We start from the raw sequence: 19,121 nt of genomic DNA on the forward strand, positions 1-19,121 counted from the left end.
CTTTAGGAGTATGACAAGTAAGTGTAATGTGTATCTTGGACTGGATCCTGGAGCAGAAAAAGGACATTAGGCAAAACTATGGAAATCTGGATAAAGTATGGACTTCATTAATAGTGCATCAATATTAGTTTATCGACCGTGACAAGTGCACCATATTAATGTAAAGTATTCATAATAAAGGAAACTGGGTACAAGACACATGAAAACACTCTAGATTATGTATGCAATTTTTCTGTAATAAAAAGTTCATTTTTTAAAAAGTGAGTTGGGGGTCTCATATTTTATTTTCAGGACCAGTTTGTGTAATAGAACTTTCAACGGAAAGGTATAAGCAGTCAAGAAATTGACATAGGTTAATATGAGCATTTCTAATACAGTAAGGGTAGTAATAAAGGCTGCATTGTTCAACAAATAGTGTTGAAAAATTAGCTATTAATTTGGGGAAAAATTTATCTCTGATCTCTACCTCATGCCAAATTAATTCCACCTGAAATTTGTAAAAATTTACATTAAAAAAACTATAAAATTTGTAGAAGATAATGAGAATGAATATCTTCATACTCTTGGGGGTAGGATGGACCTTTTTTATACATACCAATATTTAAGACAACACTGAAGTGTTAAGGACAGAAGAGGCCTCTCAGTAAACTGAGTCAGTGATATTTCAGCACAAGCTGAAACAATCCCCAGGATGAATAGAAACATAATCTCAAAGAGTTTGTAAAAAAAAAAAAAAAAAAAAAAACCAAAAAAAAAAAAAAAACTGAATGGTACCTATGAAAAACAATGGTGGCATTTATTTCCTGGAAGAGGAAATTAAGAACAAAGAAAACAAATATAAAACATCTAGTACGCTGAAGAAAGTTTCCAAAAATAAAGATCTGAGTTAACAGCACAAATAAGCAGACAATATTGATTTAAAAAAATAATAATAACAATGAAGTAACATGTCCAAGTTAACAGTAATTAGGTAACTACTGGTGGGGATGGACTTTGGATCCAGACTGGTCTCACTTTCAAGCTCATGTTATTTCTGCTCCTACATATGTACTCAATTCGTCATTAAAAAGAAGTCATCTTATTTTTAGAAGAAAATACAATGTGATACCCTGTACTGGATCTTAGATCAGAAAAGGAGCATTGCCAGAGAAACTGCTCTAATAAAGTCTTAAGCTTAATTAATAGTAGTATACCAGTGATAATCTCAGTTTGGACAACTACATGGTTATGTAAGATATTAACGTTAGAAGAAACTGAGTAACGGGTAGGTAGGTGTGTAACATTTCTGTAAATCTAAAATTATTTCAAACTAAAAAGTTTATTAAAAAATAAAAGAAATCTTGGCAGGGCGTGATGGCTCATACCTGTAATCCTAGCACTTTGGGAAGTCAAGGCAGGTGGATCATCTGAGGTCGGGAGTTTGAGACCAGCCTGGCAAACATGGTGAAACCACATCTCTACTAGAAATACAAAACTTAGCTGGGCATGGTGGCGAGTGCCTGTAATCCCAGCTACTTTGGAGGCTGAGGCAGGAGCATCACTTGAACCTGGGAGGCAGAGGTTGCAGTGAGCTGAGATCATGCCATTGCACTCCAGCCTGGGCAACAAGAGTGAAACTCCATCTCAAAAATAAAATAAAAACATAAAATAAAATAAAAGTAAATCTCTCAAAATGCTGCCTTGGGGCTAACTTAAAACTTGTAAGTGTAGAGATTTATTGCATAAAATCAAATTTTAAAGAGGGCATCCTTTGTGTTAAAGACTTTTATTATAACAGCTTTGTTGAAGACTTTAAAAATAGATACCAGTCTTAATTTAATTATATAGCTTCTCTGTAAAGACAGCCTGACTTCTTCCATACCGTTTTACCTTTCACGTGAATAAAAATATAGAAAACTGTAAACAATGGTCTCTGATTACATACAGTAATCTAGTTGTGATGAACTATTTTCCATTTCTGCTATAGACGTAACAAAAGTTCTGTGGAAAAAACCCCTTGTAACAGCAATAATTAAATTTAAAGGATTAATAGAACTGCCTAATTTTTTAGGAGCTGTCAGATACTGAAAGAATCAGGACTTCAAAAATAAATGAATTTTGGAGCAGAGAAGCTGACGCATATAATTAAATAGAAAACTCAGAGGAGTTTGACTATGTAAAGGAACAGGGAGAACAAGTTACTCAGAAAGAGGGAGAAAAACTAAAATAAAGACATTAATGAAAATCAGGGCTTACGGTGTCTCCAAGGAATTGAGATGTGACAAATCATGGAATGGGAAGGGAGATGGTAAGAATATGAAAAGTATTAAGTTCAATCACTTAGTACTGGCGCCTTCCTAGACGTCTTCTGATCACTTCTGTCTCTCAAAGCCTGAGCCAGGGATCCACTGGGACCTCGATGGTGCACCCATCCCTCCCATCCTCCCTACCTCCCAACCCCCCTCACTTTTTGCTTTCTCTTTTTACTCTTCACCCTCTCCCCTCACTCCCCTCAAGCCGGGCCTGCCTGCCTGCAGTTCCCCTGACACTCCAGGTCTTTGCATTTGCCGATATGATATCCCTACTGGAATGCCCCTCCCCCCAACATCCCCATGGTAAAAACCCCTTCACCTCCTTCAGGTTTTGCTCGGATATTAACTTTTCAGTGATTTACTACTATACATGTTCTATTGATTGATTGATTGACAGAGTTTTGCTCTGTCACCCAGGCTGGAATGCCATGGTATGATCACGGCTCACTTCAACCTCTACCTCCTGGGTTCAAGTGATCCTCCTGCCTCAGCCTTCCAAGTAGATATGACCACAGGTGCACACCACCATGCCTGGCTAATTTTTTTGTATTTTTGTAGAGATGTGGTTTCACTATATTGCCCAGGCTGGGTTTAAACTCTGGAGCTCAAATGATCCTCCCACAATGGCCTCCCAATACTATGCACATCCTATTTTAAATGTCCCCTACCCTGGCTCTTTTTTCTCATAGCTGCTTCTATGCCCTAACATTTTAATCATATCAAATATCTGTCTCACCAACCACTAAACTGTAAGGTATCAGATTTTGCCTGTGTTCACTGTTCCTCCAGTGGCTAGAATAGTGCTGGGCACATGATAAATGCTCAATAAATATTTGTCCAACCGATCAATAAAAAAGTGCGATTTTTCATTACCATAATTAAAAGTAGAATAATGAAACATTCATAACTTTTCCAAAGTCATTTTTTGAGCAGTTGGGGTCATCCTTGTACCTGTGTTTTCTGGGCATTTTCTACGCTGAACTTCTATAATGTTTTAAAAAGGGGGATTTGTCTTTGTAAAAGACTAGACTGCTGTCTGGGATCTTTTCAACTCAATGTCAGAGTGAGAAAGAATCAAATTTCGTTCTTTCAAGGCCTGTTCTTCTTATGAGCTTAAATAACATTTAGTTATTACCAGAAAGAGATGCATATCATGAAAACTTGACATGTGCAAATGCTCAAAAGCACAATCCATGAAGTAAAGGAATCACAAAATTTCCACCTCCTCATTTTAATGATGAGGCAACTGGCCTATGAGAGTTACTTTCTCACATTCAACTAGAACATCGTTGACCAAGTGGTGAGCAGAAGCTAGTCCTAAACAAAAGATCAAAACACTGCAGAATGACCAAGCCCATCAGTATTTTGAAATGCAGGGAGAAGACCAGATTGGAAATGCTCAGTCCACCAACCAACTAGATCTTTATTTTCTCCATCTTGTTTCCATTTCATTGCTCAAAGATATTTGTGAATGTTTTCCTTTTTTTTTTTTTTTCTTTTTTTTTAAGACAGGGTTTTTGGAGTGCAGTGGCGTGATCTCGTCTCACTGCAACCTCTGCCTCCCAAGTTCAAGCGATTCTCATGTCTCAGCCTCCTGAGTAGCTGGGATTACAGGTGCCCACTACCATGCCAGGCTAATTTTTGTATTTTTAGTAGAGCCAGGGTTTCACAATGTTGGCCAGGCTGGTCTCGAACTCCTGACCTCAGGTGATCTGTCCATCTCGGCCTCCCAAAGTGCTGAGATTACAGGTGTGAACCACTGCACCCAGCCATGAATGTTTCTTTGTATCATTTGAACATTCAAGATTCTTTTTGCATTAAGATCACTAGCAAAATAAACACTGTGATCACCTTCCTAAGTATTTTAGCATGCTCAGGGGCCACTGTGCCTTCCAGACACCTCTCAAAATTTGGCCTCTTATTCTAGCCCTTTGAGTTCCCTGCTGAGAAAAGTATGAGGCCAGCATATTTTACAAATTTCACACCCTTTTCAGTGGATGGCCTGTCACTTAACTCTCATGAAATCAAATGGAAGCAGTCTTCAGGGTATAAAAATGTGCTACTTATCTAATTCTTTTACTGAAAATTTGCACACATTCCATTGTTTTCCGATAAGTGGGAGAAAAATTAAATCTAGTGCTGTGTTTTTGTTTCGGAAGTAGCAACAGCAGTTACTTCACACATGCATTCCCCAGGTCCCCAGACAGTCATCTCTGATGTTATAAGTGGCACAGAGGCAGATACTTTGGCAAAGACAGTCTATAAAATGAAGTTGCTGTGGACCAAAACAACCATATTGATTTTTAGTACAATTCAAAAAACAAGGAAACATCAGTTTTCCAAATGGCACAAGCTGAAAAGGACAAGGAAAAATATATTGCAAATAGTGAAGAGAAGGAAAATAATAAAAGACAATTACATTAGCAAACATCTTAGTGTTCTTTTTCTAGAACACTAAGACGGTTGTTGTTTGTTTTTTAAGTCCAAAGAGCTGAGAGGGTTGAATTACGCTGAACTGCCACTCATTTACAGACATCGTGGTCATTGCTGGAAGTCTGGGCATCCAGAAAACCTCACAAAACAAAGCCTGATAATCCTTGGACAACTGAACATCTTATTTAAAGCCTCATTTTTTTAAAAAGTAATATCTCTCACTCTGTTGGCAAATGGCCAAGCTATATAAATTGTATTATAAATATATCATGTGCTAAAATATCATTAAGCTTGCTGCAAGCAAATATTTTCCATAGATATCCTTAATGAGACAAAGTAGCTTTCAAACCAGAGACCTCTGGATGGAATGAGGAGAAGGAGGACTTACCATGGCCCCCTCACTTGTTCTTTGGGCAACTTCTCGCTGCAGTCGGGCCACTGCCAACTTCTCCCTGGAGAAACAAAAGCACATGATTAGTTGACCATTCTCAGGGTAGAGGCGACACTGGCATGACTGTGAAACGTTCTTTTGAGGTCTCTAGAGGAATTCCTTCCTTGGTTTAGCTCACTTCCTGCACTATACTTTCTATAAATATTTAAAGTGATTGGTACTGAATGCATTGTTTTCATTGAGTGTCATGAAAGAGATTTTTTTTTTGCCATGGATTTTTTTAATAGCCAAATAAATGTTAAATGCTGAGTAGATGCTTTGCTTTCAGTTCATTCATATATATCACTCATAAATAAATTTTTCATGTCTATAACATTTGTCTTTTCAACTTTGCTTATACATTTTCAATTATTTTTATTTCTTTTGTTGCTCTCTGTATCAATAATAAATATTAAGAAGCAAACAAAATGTAACTCCTTTCTGTTTTTAAAATAACAACAGAAAATCATTTGCATGCTTGCTACATAATAGGCACCATGCTGGGAATTGTACTTGTTCTCATTTGAGCTTGACAACAATCCAATGGGTGATTTCACTATGTCCATTTTATAGATGAAGAAACTGAGGCCCAAAAAGGCTAATATGCTGAGTCCTCAGCTGGTATACAGTAGTTTTTTAGGATCAAATTTTAGATTTCCTTACTGCAAACCCTAAATAAAAATTCTGCTTATCATTTTTCAGTATATAAAAATGCATATCTAAAAATCAGATTATTTATTTTAGTATTCCTTATTTAAGAATGGGATTCATTTTTAGATCCCTTATAATTCTGGTTCTGCTTAAAATATATCCAATATGCACCAAAATTTTAAGAATACTGTTGTAAAGTGATAGATACTCATTTTGGACAGATTTTTAATTATTCTTTAAAATAGTTGATAGATGCCATAGGAGTGAATGAACTCTTCTGGCAATACCTAAAATGTTAGTTTTATAAGGATTTCCCCTGATATTCTTCTACTACCATCCTACTCTCAAGCTGAGAAACTATTTGAGTGATATTTCATCTTTTAGTCTTCCATTTGCACAGGATCAGCTATATACAAACATAGGGGAAGCAGTTCAATCCCTAGAAATGTTCCCACTGGAAAAAACAGAAGTGAAAATTTCTTCTTTCCTAAGTGCTTGGATCTTTGAAATGCCTACAACTATCAAGAAGACATGTGCTTTTGTTTGGCTGCAGCTGAGCAGTCTTTTAGTAGAAATAGGTCTCTCTGAATAAACACCTAAAGGCACAGACTAAAATAAAGGAGACTAGAATAGGAGACATTCCAGGCATACAAGTTTTGGGAGTCTGTGGCAGGACCTGAGCACACCTGTAAGAAGGGGCAACAGAGGAGATAGGAAGTAGCCACGAAGGGATGGAAGCCACATGCCTTGCTAGAGAGGCCAAGAAAACAACACAGAAAGCCCCTCTGTATTCTCCGACTCAAGTCCTAGTGAACAGAGGAAAGAAGCTCAATGAAAAGAACCAATAAAAGGAACAAAGAATTGAAAGAGAAGGATGTGAGTGACTTCTCTTTTAATATGAACATTGAACACATTACTTTATCTCTTATTTCCCCAGAAACTATTAAAATGTAGTATAGAGGTAACAGTGGAAAATACTTATAAAGTCAAAGAAAACATTAGAATCACATGTTCCATACTCTGTGAACCAGCAGTTCCACTCTGAAGTCTAAACTGAACAGAAATACAAGTATATGTTCACCAAAAGACATGTACTGGAATGTTCATAATAGCACTTTAGTAGCCTTACAAGCTGAAAACGCACATACCCATTAACAATAGAATAGCTATGTCAACTTTAGCACAGTTATATACTGGAATACTGTATGACACTGAAAAGGAATAATCTACATTTAATCACAACAATATATAGAATACCGCAAATATGCTGTTGAGCAACCGAAGCAAGTACAAAAAAGTGTATACTTTATTTCCTATTTATATAAAATGCAAATAGAAGCGAAACTCCTATACAAATTGATAAGACAAGAAAAAGAAATAAAAGACACGAATATCAAAAAGAAAGAGGTAAAAGTGTATCTATTTATAGATGACATTATTTTCTAAGTAGAAAATCTGATGGAATTTACTACACAACTAAAATGTGAATTTAGCAAAGTCAGCAGATAGAAGTCAATGTATGAAAATAATTATATTTTATATACCAGTACCCAACAATTGGAAAATAAAACTTTTAGAGCATCTATTTATAATAATGTCAAAAAATAAGACATTTAGGAAATACATTTAGCAAAAGATTTGCAAGACTGCTATACTAAAAACTACAAAACACTGCTAACAAGGATTAAAGGAAACTCATAGAAATATATACCACATTTATGGATTGAAAGATTTAATATTATTAAATCTTGTCAAAATTTGTATCAAATAAATCTATAAATTCTTTTTTACTGCAATATGCAACTCTACCAAATAAAGAGAAAGACTGGGTAATGAGAAATAAGAAATCCAATAAAGAATTGGAATTTTTCTTTTCTTTTCTAGATATATATTTTTTTCTTTTCTTGTTAAAAAGAAGGCCCTGGACAACAGCTATGTAGGAATCCGGAGGAAAACCAATCTGGATTGCAGCAAGAGGATGGAGAGCCTCAGAAGGATGATTCTAAGAATAAAAGTTGAACCAAAATAAATTACCTATGTGTTTGTAAGTATTGAGAAGAGTTGTAGATTTTTACTTTAAAGCTTAAGAATAAGGAAGTGGGATATGAAAACCTAAGCCAATGGAAGGAAGTGGCAATTATTAACGCTAGAAAAAACAAAGTTATTCTAGAAATGCAATTCTAAACTTCTACTAGACTCAGCTGTGAATGACATTTACTTTGTTTTATCATTGTAATTATTAACTAAATTAATTTACAATTCAATAAAAAAATTAGAGAAAGGGGGGTATGGAGAAACAGGCAGTACAGAAATACTAAATCCTTATCTTCAATAATAGCAAGATAACACAGAATGTTTAAAAGTGATCTAGAAACAGAAGTTCAAGCATATTATTTAGATACAAGGATGGAAAACGTGGAAGGTTTGATCTAAAAGAATGGAGAGAAGCTGTGTCAGGGGTGTAAGATGTAGGAAAGGCGGGGTGTATATCATTGCATTTGATTTCCAAAGTATGTGCATATATTACTTTGATTAAAAAACTTCTCAGAAATGTATATTTTTAAAACCAACCGGCCCATGTCATTTTTATTAAAAACATCATAGTAATACATTACTAGAAAGAAAAAAGATGACAGATTATTCACCAACTGAAGATTCAGCATCAAATGACTCATTTCCTTGGACTTGAGAGGCACCTATTGAGAAGCTTTGGTAAATTAAGGCAAAATAAGAAGTAACTATAAGCAATGAGTCTTTGGACAAATGTTTTTAATTACAAACCACAAACAGTCTAACATGTTACAGAGATATTTTAAATTTAAAAATCTCTTTACTTTTTTAATGAAGTATAAGGTATGCAGCAAAATTAAGAAATCATAAGAGCACAGCTTGCTGAATAATACACACAAAGTGAATATGTCCCTATTGGTCCCACCTAAGCAAAAACACAGCAACACTGCCAGAACACCAGCAGCAACTTTCATGCTAATAATAATTAACTTCTCGCCACAATACCTGAACTCATTTGCCACACTCTTTTCTCTGTATACTGAAACATGGAGGCATTTAACTTCTCATCTATGGTATGGCAAACACATTGTCTCATATTTTACCCAACTGTTTATTCAATATATTTTTATTCTAAATAAGACCATAAATTCCTCCTTGACCAGAACAGAAGCAACCAAAAATGATGATCCATTCGTTTTTGCAGGTGGTCAGCTGTGGTGTAGTTCATATCTTACTGTAACAGCTGGTTGCCTGAGTGGAGATTATATTTAGCTCATCTCTTTAACAACACCTAAGGCCCCTTAGTATGAACAAAATAAATATTTGTGACTTGCTGAATGAGGAATCAGTTATAGAATCTAATAGCAACTTGCCTAGTATAACAATTTTAAATAATACTACCATTTTGCATTTACATAGTACATAACACAGGTGTACTCCACAAACACACCCTGATTCCCACAGGGTACTCTCTAGTTTCAGTTGACCACAAAAGCTTTTTTACATACATCCTAAAATTATGAAAAGCACAACTTCCATAGGCCACCAGGTAAATATCTGATTAAGCTTCAACATAGTAAATTCCTATGTAAGAGCAATGAATGAGGGGACTGAAGAACAGCAAGTCCCTAATATCTGAGTTCTGAGTTCCCAAATATTTGACTCTTTTGTATGCGGAAAAATTGAGGATCCCAAAGAGCTTTTGTTTTTATGGGTTATTATCTATTGTTACCACATATAAATAAAAATGTAATTTATTAAGAGAGTTATTAAATCAGTAAAAAAAAAAAGCCAATAAACCCATGCCAACGTAAGTAAAACATTTTAATTAAAAGTCATCCTAAACAGTAATTCCAAAACAAAAATACATTTTGAAAATAAAGGGAAAGAAATAAATTTTGTGAGAAGAGTGAGAAGAGTGATACTGCTTTAGAATTCTGCAACTATCTTTAATGTCTGGCTTAATAGAAGACAGCTGCCTTCTCATATCTGCTTCAGCATTTAATCTGTTACGATAGAACATGTCATGTGGCTTCTAGAAAACTCCACTCATGAAAGCTGAGTGAAAAAGGCAAATACCATCTTAGTGTTACGGCAAAAATAGTTTTGACCTTGCAGATCCCTTGAAAGTGTCTTGGAGATACCCAAGGTCCCAGGACCACACTTAGAGAACTTCAACTAAAAGACAGATAAAGAACTACAAATGTAAGAATGTTCTAGAAAATTGCCTTGAATCATCATTTCTAATTGTTAAAGCTTCAGAGAAAGATTTAATATATATGCTAATGGTATGTTAATTTTTCACAAGAGCAATGTAACATAAAAGAGACATTTCCAGGAACAGATCAAGAGTCTATCTTATCCCCATCATCCTACTAAATGATAAAAGAGTTCTAATACAGTGTAAATGTTAGGAACATCACTACTTAATGCTTAAAAGAGATGGCCTTTATAAACTATTAGGACTGTCACACTGTAAGGTGCTTCTCAAATCTTATTAATTCGTTTGAAAGAAAAGCTTAATGGTTTTAGTCATTACATAGTTTTTTAAAAGGAAAATACTATATTAATAAATTATGAAATTTTATAGACTGCCCATACATTATATTCTTTGGCATTCAATGAAGAAGGAATGAAATGAATAAATCAACATAAAGGGACCATCTCTAAAGGAGCAGCATTCTATCCCCTTGATTTGGTGAAATGGAGAGTAAAATGTATAAAAACTAAAAACACCATTTTATATCTGACCTACCACCATGTGAATGGAAAAATGCCCAAATTCAAACAGCCATGTGGAAATAGGTAATGCAAAGATGGAAAATTTCAGAGAAGCATAGGCCACCGGGGAGGCAATCCCCAACCCCAGCCCAGCTCCTAGCCCCTCTGTGTCTACAACTGAGGAAATTGCTTAGATGTAGGCAACTGGAAGTTACCCTAACTCAGAGTAGCTAGGTTACGAAGGAGCAGAATTTGCAAGAACAGCAAACACAAATGTCTTTTGGGGACCATGCTTCGTAATTGTTTTAAAACATTTATGCAGGCAATATAACCTATTATATTATCCAACAGAGATCCCTCAGGGGTCTAAGGGACAGTTCAGGGTCCTCGCATGGAGTCAGTGGGCAAAGTCAGTGGCAGCTAAGTCCCACTACAGAAAGGGCACTTCAACTCTAAGCTATTTTATGTAGTAGGCATCTGAATTATGTTTCCTTTGAAAAGTAGGTTTCCAGTGCTAAAACACAACAAATAAGGGATTCTTTCTTTAGGTTCAATAACTTGTATATTCCAAATATTTCAAGTCCTTGTGTGTACATTTTACATCAGCTGGATTTTTTAAGGTAGAATTTGTATTTTATTTTTTTATGAAAAATGTTATTTTTGTATGAAAAGGTTCTTTCTTTTTTAAAACTAAGGAAGTACTGAAGTTCTTGACATGGTAAAAACCTCTATGGTAAAATACTCATGATTTCTAGATGTTATTTCTGAAATCAAATTATCGACTCGATACAAATATTAAAAATAAATGGCTCTGTGTTTTTCACAGAATCTCATTTGTCCCTGGATTTAGTAGTTCCTGGCACGCCATATCTTCAAACCCCCACGGTCCCAATATATGTGTAAAACCAATTGGGACTAGTATCTTTTTCATGCAAATTCAAAGTTCTTACAAACAGCTTTGTGTAGAAAATAAAGAATGCTGGATTTGCAAGCTACCCAAGACAAATTTAATACACTCACATACACATACACCCTTGCTCCTATTTAAAGGCCTCAGTTCATCTGCTGGAAACAGACAATTGTGCTTCCACAATGCATCACTGTCTTGTTGTGTGTTTGTGGCAAAGCTAGTAGCTCATTATGAAGTGGGTATTGACTTTATGATCGCCAAACAAATGCACAGGGATGTTGCATTAAGAGCTGTGGGTTCTTATGTACAGAACAGGTATAATAGAATATAAAGAATATACACATGATGAAACAAGAGACCACAGTACTTTTAATTCTCTTACAGTTAAATGTAAAGATAATTTTTCTCTCCAGGAAGAATAAAACAGAGCTACTCTTATTATTCAATTTTATATCCAAAAGGAGAATTAGTTCTAAGTTTCTAAAGCTCTTCAACATAGCCCAGACTATCTGAACTAAAGATCATAAATGACAACATTTTATATGTTTTATATATTCTTCAGAATACCACTGACACATCTGCAACTTAAGCTCATTGAAACAGTGTTCACAATGAAGCCAACAGGATGTTGGCATTTGTAAAATTTAGAAAAGACCTGCAAGGTTTGCATGTTTAAAAGAACATCCCCAAAGAAGAAAGCAGCTTGCAAAGGGGGTGGAATATATTGTTTGTGATGTGTGGAGACCTCAGGCCGCAGTGCTACAGAGCCATCTGTTGCATGAGTGTCCACGGCACGCCTATTGGAAGACAAATCAATGTTCCCTTGCCACTCTTCAGGAAGCCCAGGACTTGCACCCACTCTGAATGGGAGAGAACAGAGATGCTGTGTGCTCCGCTCTCCACAGGACAGATGGTGCTCCTTTGAGGATGCCCTGATGGAAGAGCAGCAAGGGCACATAGTGTAAGTGGGAAGAATTATTTCTACTCATTATAAGTCTCCTGGTCCCAAATACCCTATCCAGGCAATGCACTTAAAAGGCAGATCCAGCTCATATCAAGCAAGCTGTCAATATGTGAACTACTCTGTGATTTGATGAACACGCAAGATAATTTTTGTGATCACTTGACCTTTCCAGAAAAATAAAGTATAACAAATAAACATGCTTACATATGCATTTAAAAAGAAAAAAAAAATTCTTGGGCATCTTAGCAATCCAAAGTCAGTTTCCTCTACTGTGGTAAAGATACTGCCATATTAAAGAATCCCATTGTACTCTCCCTACAAGACTCTAGGTTCATATTAGCTCTGATTTTTAGGTTAAGTTCCTTTGAAGTATTTCACATTTACTTATGTTTATGTATTAAATACACCTATATCAATTTTTATTAATTCAGAATATTCTGCTAACTGAAACTATATAATCCAGCAATAATAGAAATTCTTATGCATTCAGCAAACACTTAATGTGAGTTTACTGCAGGCCTGGTACTGTTCTGGGACCTGGGAAATAAACATAAATAATAATACAGTTCCAAATTCAAAGACTTCAGGATTGACAGAGGGAGAAAGCATTTCTAAGCACACTAGTGTCATAACACACAGTAAGTATAACTCTCTGCATTCAAAACTAGATTTTAAAACACATTAGGTGACTATTTTATCAAAAGACCACATTTGAACTTCCTTTAATAAGAAGGCACTTTCTGCTATTTCTAAGATTTTTTTCAATTTCAACTTTTCAGCAACAAATTACATAGGAGAACAGATCCATCCTCACAAATATTTTAATTAGGAATAATGTCTATTACATGTTCTAAATTATTCTCTAAATTCATTAAGTCTTTTGAATGCAATGCTGTTAGACTTTTGTTCAGCACCAAGTTCTGCCACTTTGGTTTCAAGATTTTATTCCATGTCACTTCTTTGAGAGATACTGGACCTATTTTACTTTTCCATTTATAAAGATAATCATAATAGCTGATATTTATTGAACAGTTGCTATGTCAGGCACTATTCAAAATACCTCACATGATATTCTTTAACCTCAGGGAATCCCATGAAGTAGGTGTTATTATCATCTCTATGATATAAAAGTTAATCAAACTTTTTGGATTAAGAATCCCTTTACGCTCTGCAAAAAAATTACTGAGAATTCCAAAGAGCTTTTGTTTTTGTCAATTATATCTACTGATATTTACCATCTTCAAAATTAACTTAAAAATATATATTAATTAATTTAAAAGAATAATTTTATTATAGGTTAACATAAACATAATTATGACATTTAACTATAATTTTTAAAAATATAATAAAACGAGTGACACTGCTTTATAATTCTGTAAAAGTCTTTAATATCTGGCTAACAAAAATGACATCTGGATTCTCATACTTGCTTCTATTAATACATTCAATATGTTGCAATGTCACATGTGGGGTGGCCTCTGGCAAGCCACTGTATGCTCATGAGAGAATGAGAACAAAAAAGGCAAATAATGTCTTAGTATTCTTACGAAAATAATTTTGACCTCATGGATCTTTAAAAAGCTCATAGGGCCCCTGGAGGCTCCTGGTCAACACTGCTAATATGCAGCAATGCCTACCTTCCATGGGTAAATGGAGGCTGTTCATGCAGGCTGGAAAGAATGCCTATCATCCCACTGCTCAAAAGCTTAAATATGGCCATTCATGTTTTTACAAATACGTAAAATAGCAATGAATATATATTTAATTATAATCCTATTTATTAGAACTTGTGCCTCTGTATCTACTATTGCCTGTTACCACTGCCTCTACTGCTAGAAAGGTCATCACAAATAATGCAAGAATTTGGGGTCTCCATAGACACAACACATTTTTGACCATTTTAATGAAAATCAACGGGAAAACTACTATCATAAGTTTTTAGAAACACATTGAATTCCAAGTACTATAAATCTACATTTCTGGCAGAGTAGAAGGAAAATACTAATGAAACTCCCAATATAAACCAATGCTTAGGCATAGGGTTTGTTCCCTCCACCCTATATTGTTTCCCTATGAAGATATCAACAAATGTCTGCATTGAAATTAGATAGATGATTACTCTCATTTGTGCCTTGGGGCAGAGAGTCATACACTAAAATCTTAAAGAGAAGATTCAATTAATCATCAACTTTCCCCATTGCTGGTACATCCCAAGAATAAGAGCCCGGTGGCGATCTGGTAAGCTTGTGGGGAGAACAGGTTTGCCCCTCTGAGGAGGCCAAGACCCATTCTCTCCCCACACAGAGGAGCCCTGGGGAGTCACCCACCACAGAGGCCATGACAATGTCGAGTGCCAGGTGCACCTGTCGTGTGGGCAGATGGGGAAACCAGTGGCAGCAGTCCCTGAGTAATGGTTAAATTAATTAGCCTTTCCACAGCAGATCATTTAATTACTCATTCCCTCAGACAGTTAGGGTGAGAGATTTTAGAGAAACTTTTAGAGCCAAAACTTGTATTAAAGAAATGTCTTTATATACTTTTTCCAATACGTAATATCAGTGTTGCCCCCAAAACTTTAAAACAACAACAAAATCACTCTGATTATATGCTTTAGGAGACTCTATTAACATCCATAAAGCATAAAAGTCAGTGAGTTGAAAGCATATTCTAAGTTGTGGATTTTCACAGGATTTTGTGCAGTGAGATCAGTCAGCAGGAAACTCAACAGGATTGGTATGTAAAACTCAACAACTTTGGAAGAGCATGGGAGTTTAATAAATTGCACTATGCCAATTACGGAATGTAACCTAATCCTCCCAAAAATTAACACAGAGACTTTTTAAAGAATTCAGTGTGCTGGAATACAGAGATAGTAAACACAAACAAAAATTCTAATTTTAGTAGTCTGAGTTTCTGAAGGTGTGTTATCCACAGGCTTGTCCTTATGGAGTTTTCTGCAGCTTCTAAAAAATAAAAAGTAGCTCTTTAAATCCTTACTCTATATCTGTATTCTCAAAATTGTTTTTATGCTCTCAAGAACAGTGCCTCAAATTACACCCACATTTTCATTTATTCATTCATCCATCCATCCATCCATCCATGGAGTCACTCACACAATCCACAAAGTCACAAGTGCCTTCTTACCTATTTATCTCCCAAGTGGGAGGAAAGTAAGTCCTTAGAGGGCTGTGACTTTGTGGTCTTTGTGCATCTAGAGCAGGAAAGGATCCTTAATAAATGAAAGATCACACTTCAGAACAAAGATGTTCTCATTGTTTTGAAGCAAGATTACAAATGCCTTCACTCATATTCAATATCAGAAATTAATCCCATGTTCCAGATCTTGACAAAATAAGCCAATAAAACCACACAAGCTACCTATAATCCCTACTACTACAATCATATGTGTAGCATTTTGTACATTTTAGATGCTTCATATATTATTAGTAGAAAATATCCAGTGAAGAAGTGAATTTGTCTGTCTGGGTTTTCTCCTTTTTATTTCTATTTTTTTCTCTGCTTGGAACTGTCAGCTCTCATTAGAATAATATATGCTTTCATCCCCAAATTTTTGGTAAAGTTGGAAGAGCCTGAATTTAACACAATACTGAATTAAAGTAATCCATTTTCTCCTCCTCCTCTCTGGTACAGAGTGAAATCCCAAAGCTCTCCTACCTACAATGTTTCTAAAATACATATTAGAGCAAAAATTCCCCTAATTTTAATACAGAAATTTCTAGTCTTAACTCTTGCAATTACTTCTTCCTTGAGTGTATAGTCAAACACTTCCAAAAAAAAAGTTTTCCTTGAGATATACACTTCTTATGAATCACTGAAGAACCACTGAATTTCTTAATTATTTTGAAAAAGCTAGGTTTCTGAACGTGTATTCCTTATGTGGCCATGCTTTCTAAGAAACTTGGAATTCCCTATGTGTCCATGTACACTCCCCCCTCTGCAACCTTGACCTTACACCCTGATATTTCTTTTTTAAAATTTAAAATTCCACTGAAATAAATCTAGGTCTGTGTTATGGCTGACAATTAAGACAAACTCTTTAAAATAGCAGAACTTTATAAATTATGTTCGAGTTATCCCACCAATTTTGGTAACATCTAAAACCAATCAACTATATGTAGCTTAATATAGAAAGGGAATTCTTGAGGAAAAAACCACACACATATACATGCTAACCACCTCCTAAGGAGCATTATATACCTGTGGGGCCAGGGGTGACAATAGCCCTTACATGACAACTAATTTAGTTTCCATGACTTTCAACTATCTATGGCTCTGAAATCTCATTCTGTCTCTATTTTGACAAAGGCCCCAACATAGTATCTGTGAGGAGGCTTCAGCCATTTAGCTAGGCTCAGAAAAAGAAGGTTTGTGAGTTCCAAAGGGAAGAGTTGAAGGAGGTACTGATGGAATCCCTGGGTGGACTGTCACACAGGAAAGTTTATACACTAAAACATTCCTTCATTTGTGGAATGATTTACACAAACAAGGGTGAGTTCAGCTCAACAAAATGGTGGTTTATTTTTTTTTAGATGGAAATCTCACTTTGTTGCCCAGGCTGGAATGCAGTGATGTGATCATGGCTCACTGCAGCCTCAATGTCCTGAGCTCAAGCAATTTTTTTACTTCAGCCTCCCGAATAACTGGGATCACAGGTGTGTGTCACCATGCCCCACTAATTTTTAAAATAGGTTTTGTAGTGATGGGCACTTGCTCTAGTGCCCAGGCTGATCTTGGACTCGTGGGCTCAATTGATCCTCAGACTTCAGCCTCCCCAAGTGCTGGGATTATAGGCATGAGCCCACACTAGGCCCAAAAAGGTGGTTTTGAGGCTAGATTGGAAATGTTATCAATCGATTCCACAAATACTATGTTGCTTACTAAGTTGGAGGTGCGAGGCTCTATGGAAACCACAACGATGAGTAACTCAGTCCCTGCAGTTACGGAGCATTCAGCCTCAGAAAACAGATAACATGTCTGTTTTCAGCATTATGAGTTGAAAAATGTCCCCCAAAAATGCATATGTTGAAGTCCTAACCCCCAGTACTGTAGATGTGGCCTTAGAGATAGGGGCTTTTACAGAGGTAGTCAATTTCAAATGAGGTCACTAGAATGGGCCCTAATCCAAGAGGAGTGAAGTCCTTTAAATAAAGAAAATTTGAAGACAAACACACACACACGAAGAACACCATGTGAAGATGAAAGCATACACTGGAATGATGCTTCTACAAGCCAAGGAACAACAAAGATTGCCAGCAAACCACCAGAAGCCAGGAAAAGCACGGAACAGACTCAGAGGCAACCCATCTTGTCAACACATCTTGGATTTCAGCCTCCAGAACTTCAAGACAAGCTTCTATTGTGTAAACCACCCCACCCCCACCCCAATCTGTAGTACTTTGTTACAGCAGCTCTGACAAACTAGTACGTCCACATGTATTTTAATATAAAATCTATCAACTATATATGTTTGCACACAATTCATCTCTATGTGAATATACATATACGCATAGCTTGGGAAGATGTCTTTTGGGCAGGAAGTGTTTGATTCTGACCAGGAGAATCAAGGAAGCCTTCTTAGAGGAAATAGCAGTCACATTTTACAAAAGCTAAGAGCCATAAAATCAGATGTCAAACATGAAAGTTTATAACTCTAGAGCTGTAAACTCTTTATTGCAAAGTAGATTTTTTTTTTCAAACCTAAGGAACTTCATTAACATGCCATTTCTTAAGACTCCAAGATGACTATGTGAATGATTCAAATCGCACACTTGATAGCTAAACATCCACAGGCACACATAATCTCAGCCATAGACATTTTTGGTACTTTCATCTTCATATTCTTTTTACTAAGTCTACTGCTATGCCCAGTATAAGATGCTACCTCAGTGCTCTATTAGGGGAATATTGACTTAGTTCACATTCCAGAGTGGATATGGTTTGCAAATACAAATACATGTACATACTCTCTGGCTGCCCCATTATTGGGGCATATGTTGGCCACTTGTGGGTGTAAGGAGTTAGGCGACCCGTGGTCTTGAAACTGGTTTGCCCATAACCAAGCCCTCATTAACTCAGGTCTCTGCACAACTGAGCCACTAAGCCTCAGGAGCACTATAAATTTGCTGACTTTTATAAACCATACAACTTAACAGCCTTCTCTAAAGCATTTTGTAAGAGTGATTTGATGCTTTGATCATCTGCCAATTCATTTTTATGAGTCCATAACCTATCAGAATCCATATCCCTTTCCTTACAGAGTCATTTTCCTCATTGAGCTTTGTATCATGGTTAGATTCTTCTTTTTGAATCTTTTCAGGACTGTGTGAGTTGGGGTTCTCCTGGTTGCAAGTAACAGAAACAAACTTCGGGTAGAATAAGAAAGAGGAGGTATTTATTGAATGCGGTATGATATTTCAGGAGGAACTGAACCACCAAACTCTAGGAGAAGCAGGAGCTGGTTAAGCTGCAGCCATCTCCGCAGCAAGAATTTAGATACCCCTTGGCTTGATGCTTCTGCAATGCCCTCGTTGAGCTCTGGGGAATCTTGGATTCTATTCCATCAGTTTCATGTTTTAATTTCCTGGAGTAAGATCCTGATTGCAATAGCGCAGGTGAGGCACACACCCTGAAGTGAGCAGCTTTGACCTGCGGGCAGGGTCATATAGCACAGTCTTAGATGTGGTCCTGTAC

The 19,121-nt window shown here is 36.2% G+C and overlaps 1 protein-coding gene across 14 annotated transcripts in view; it reads right to left on the reverse strand.

Moving 5' to 3' along the window:
• Positions 1-19,121, reverse strand: part of NCKAP5 (NCK associated protein 5) — a 986,396-nt gene that overhangs the window by 543,687 nt on the left and 423,588 nt on the right. For all 14 annotated transcript variants that reach the window (XM_074399885.1, XM_074399884.1, XM_074399883.1 and 11 more), the window contains one exon: positions 5,113-5,176. In XM_074399885.1, the coding sequence (XP_074255986.1) occupies positions 5,113-5,176 (64 nt within the window). The remainder of the gene's footprint in view (positions 1-5,112; positions 5,177-19,121) is intronic.

This window comes from Saimiri boliviensis, chromosome 5 (assembly GCF_048565385.1).
Source record: "Saimiri boliviensis isolate mSaiBol1 chromosome 5, mSaiBol1.pri, whole genome shotgun sequence".
Classification (NCBI taxonomy): Eukaryota; Metazoa; Chordata; class Mammalia; order Primates; family Cebidae; genus Saimiri; species Saimiri boliviensis.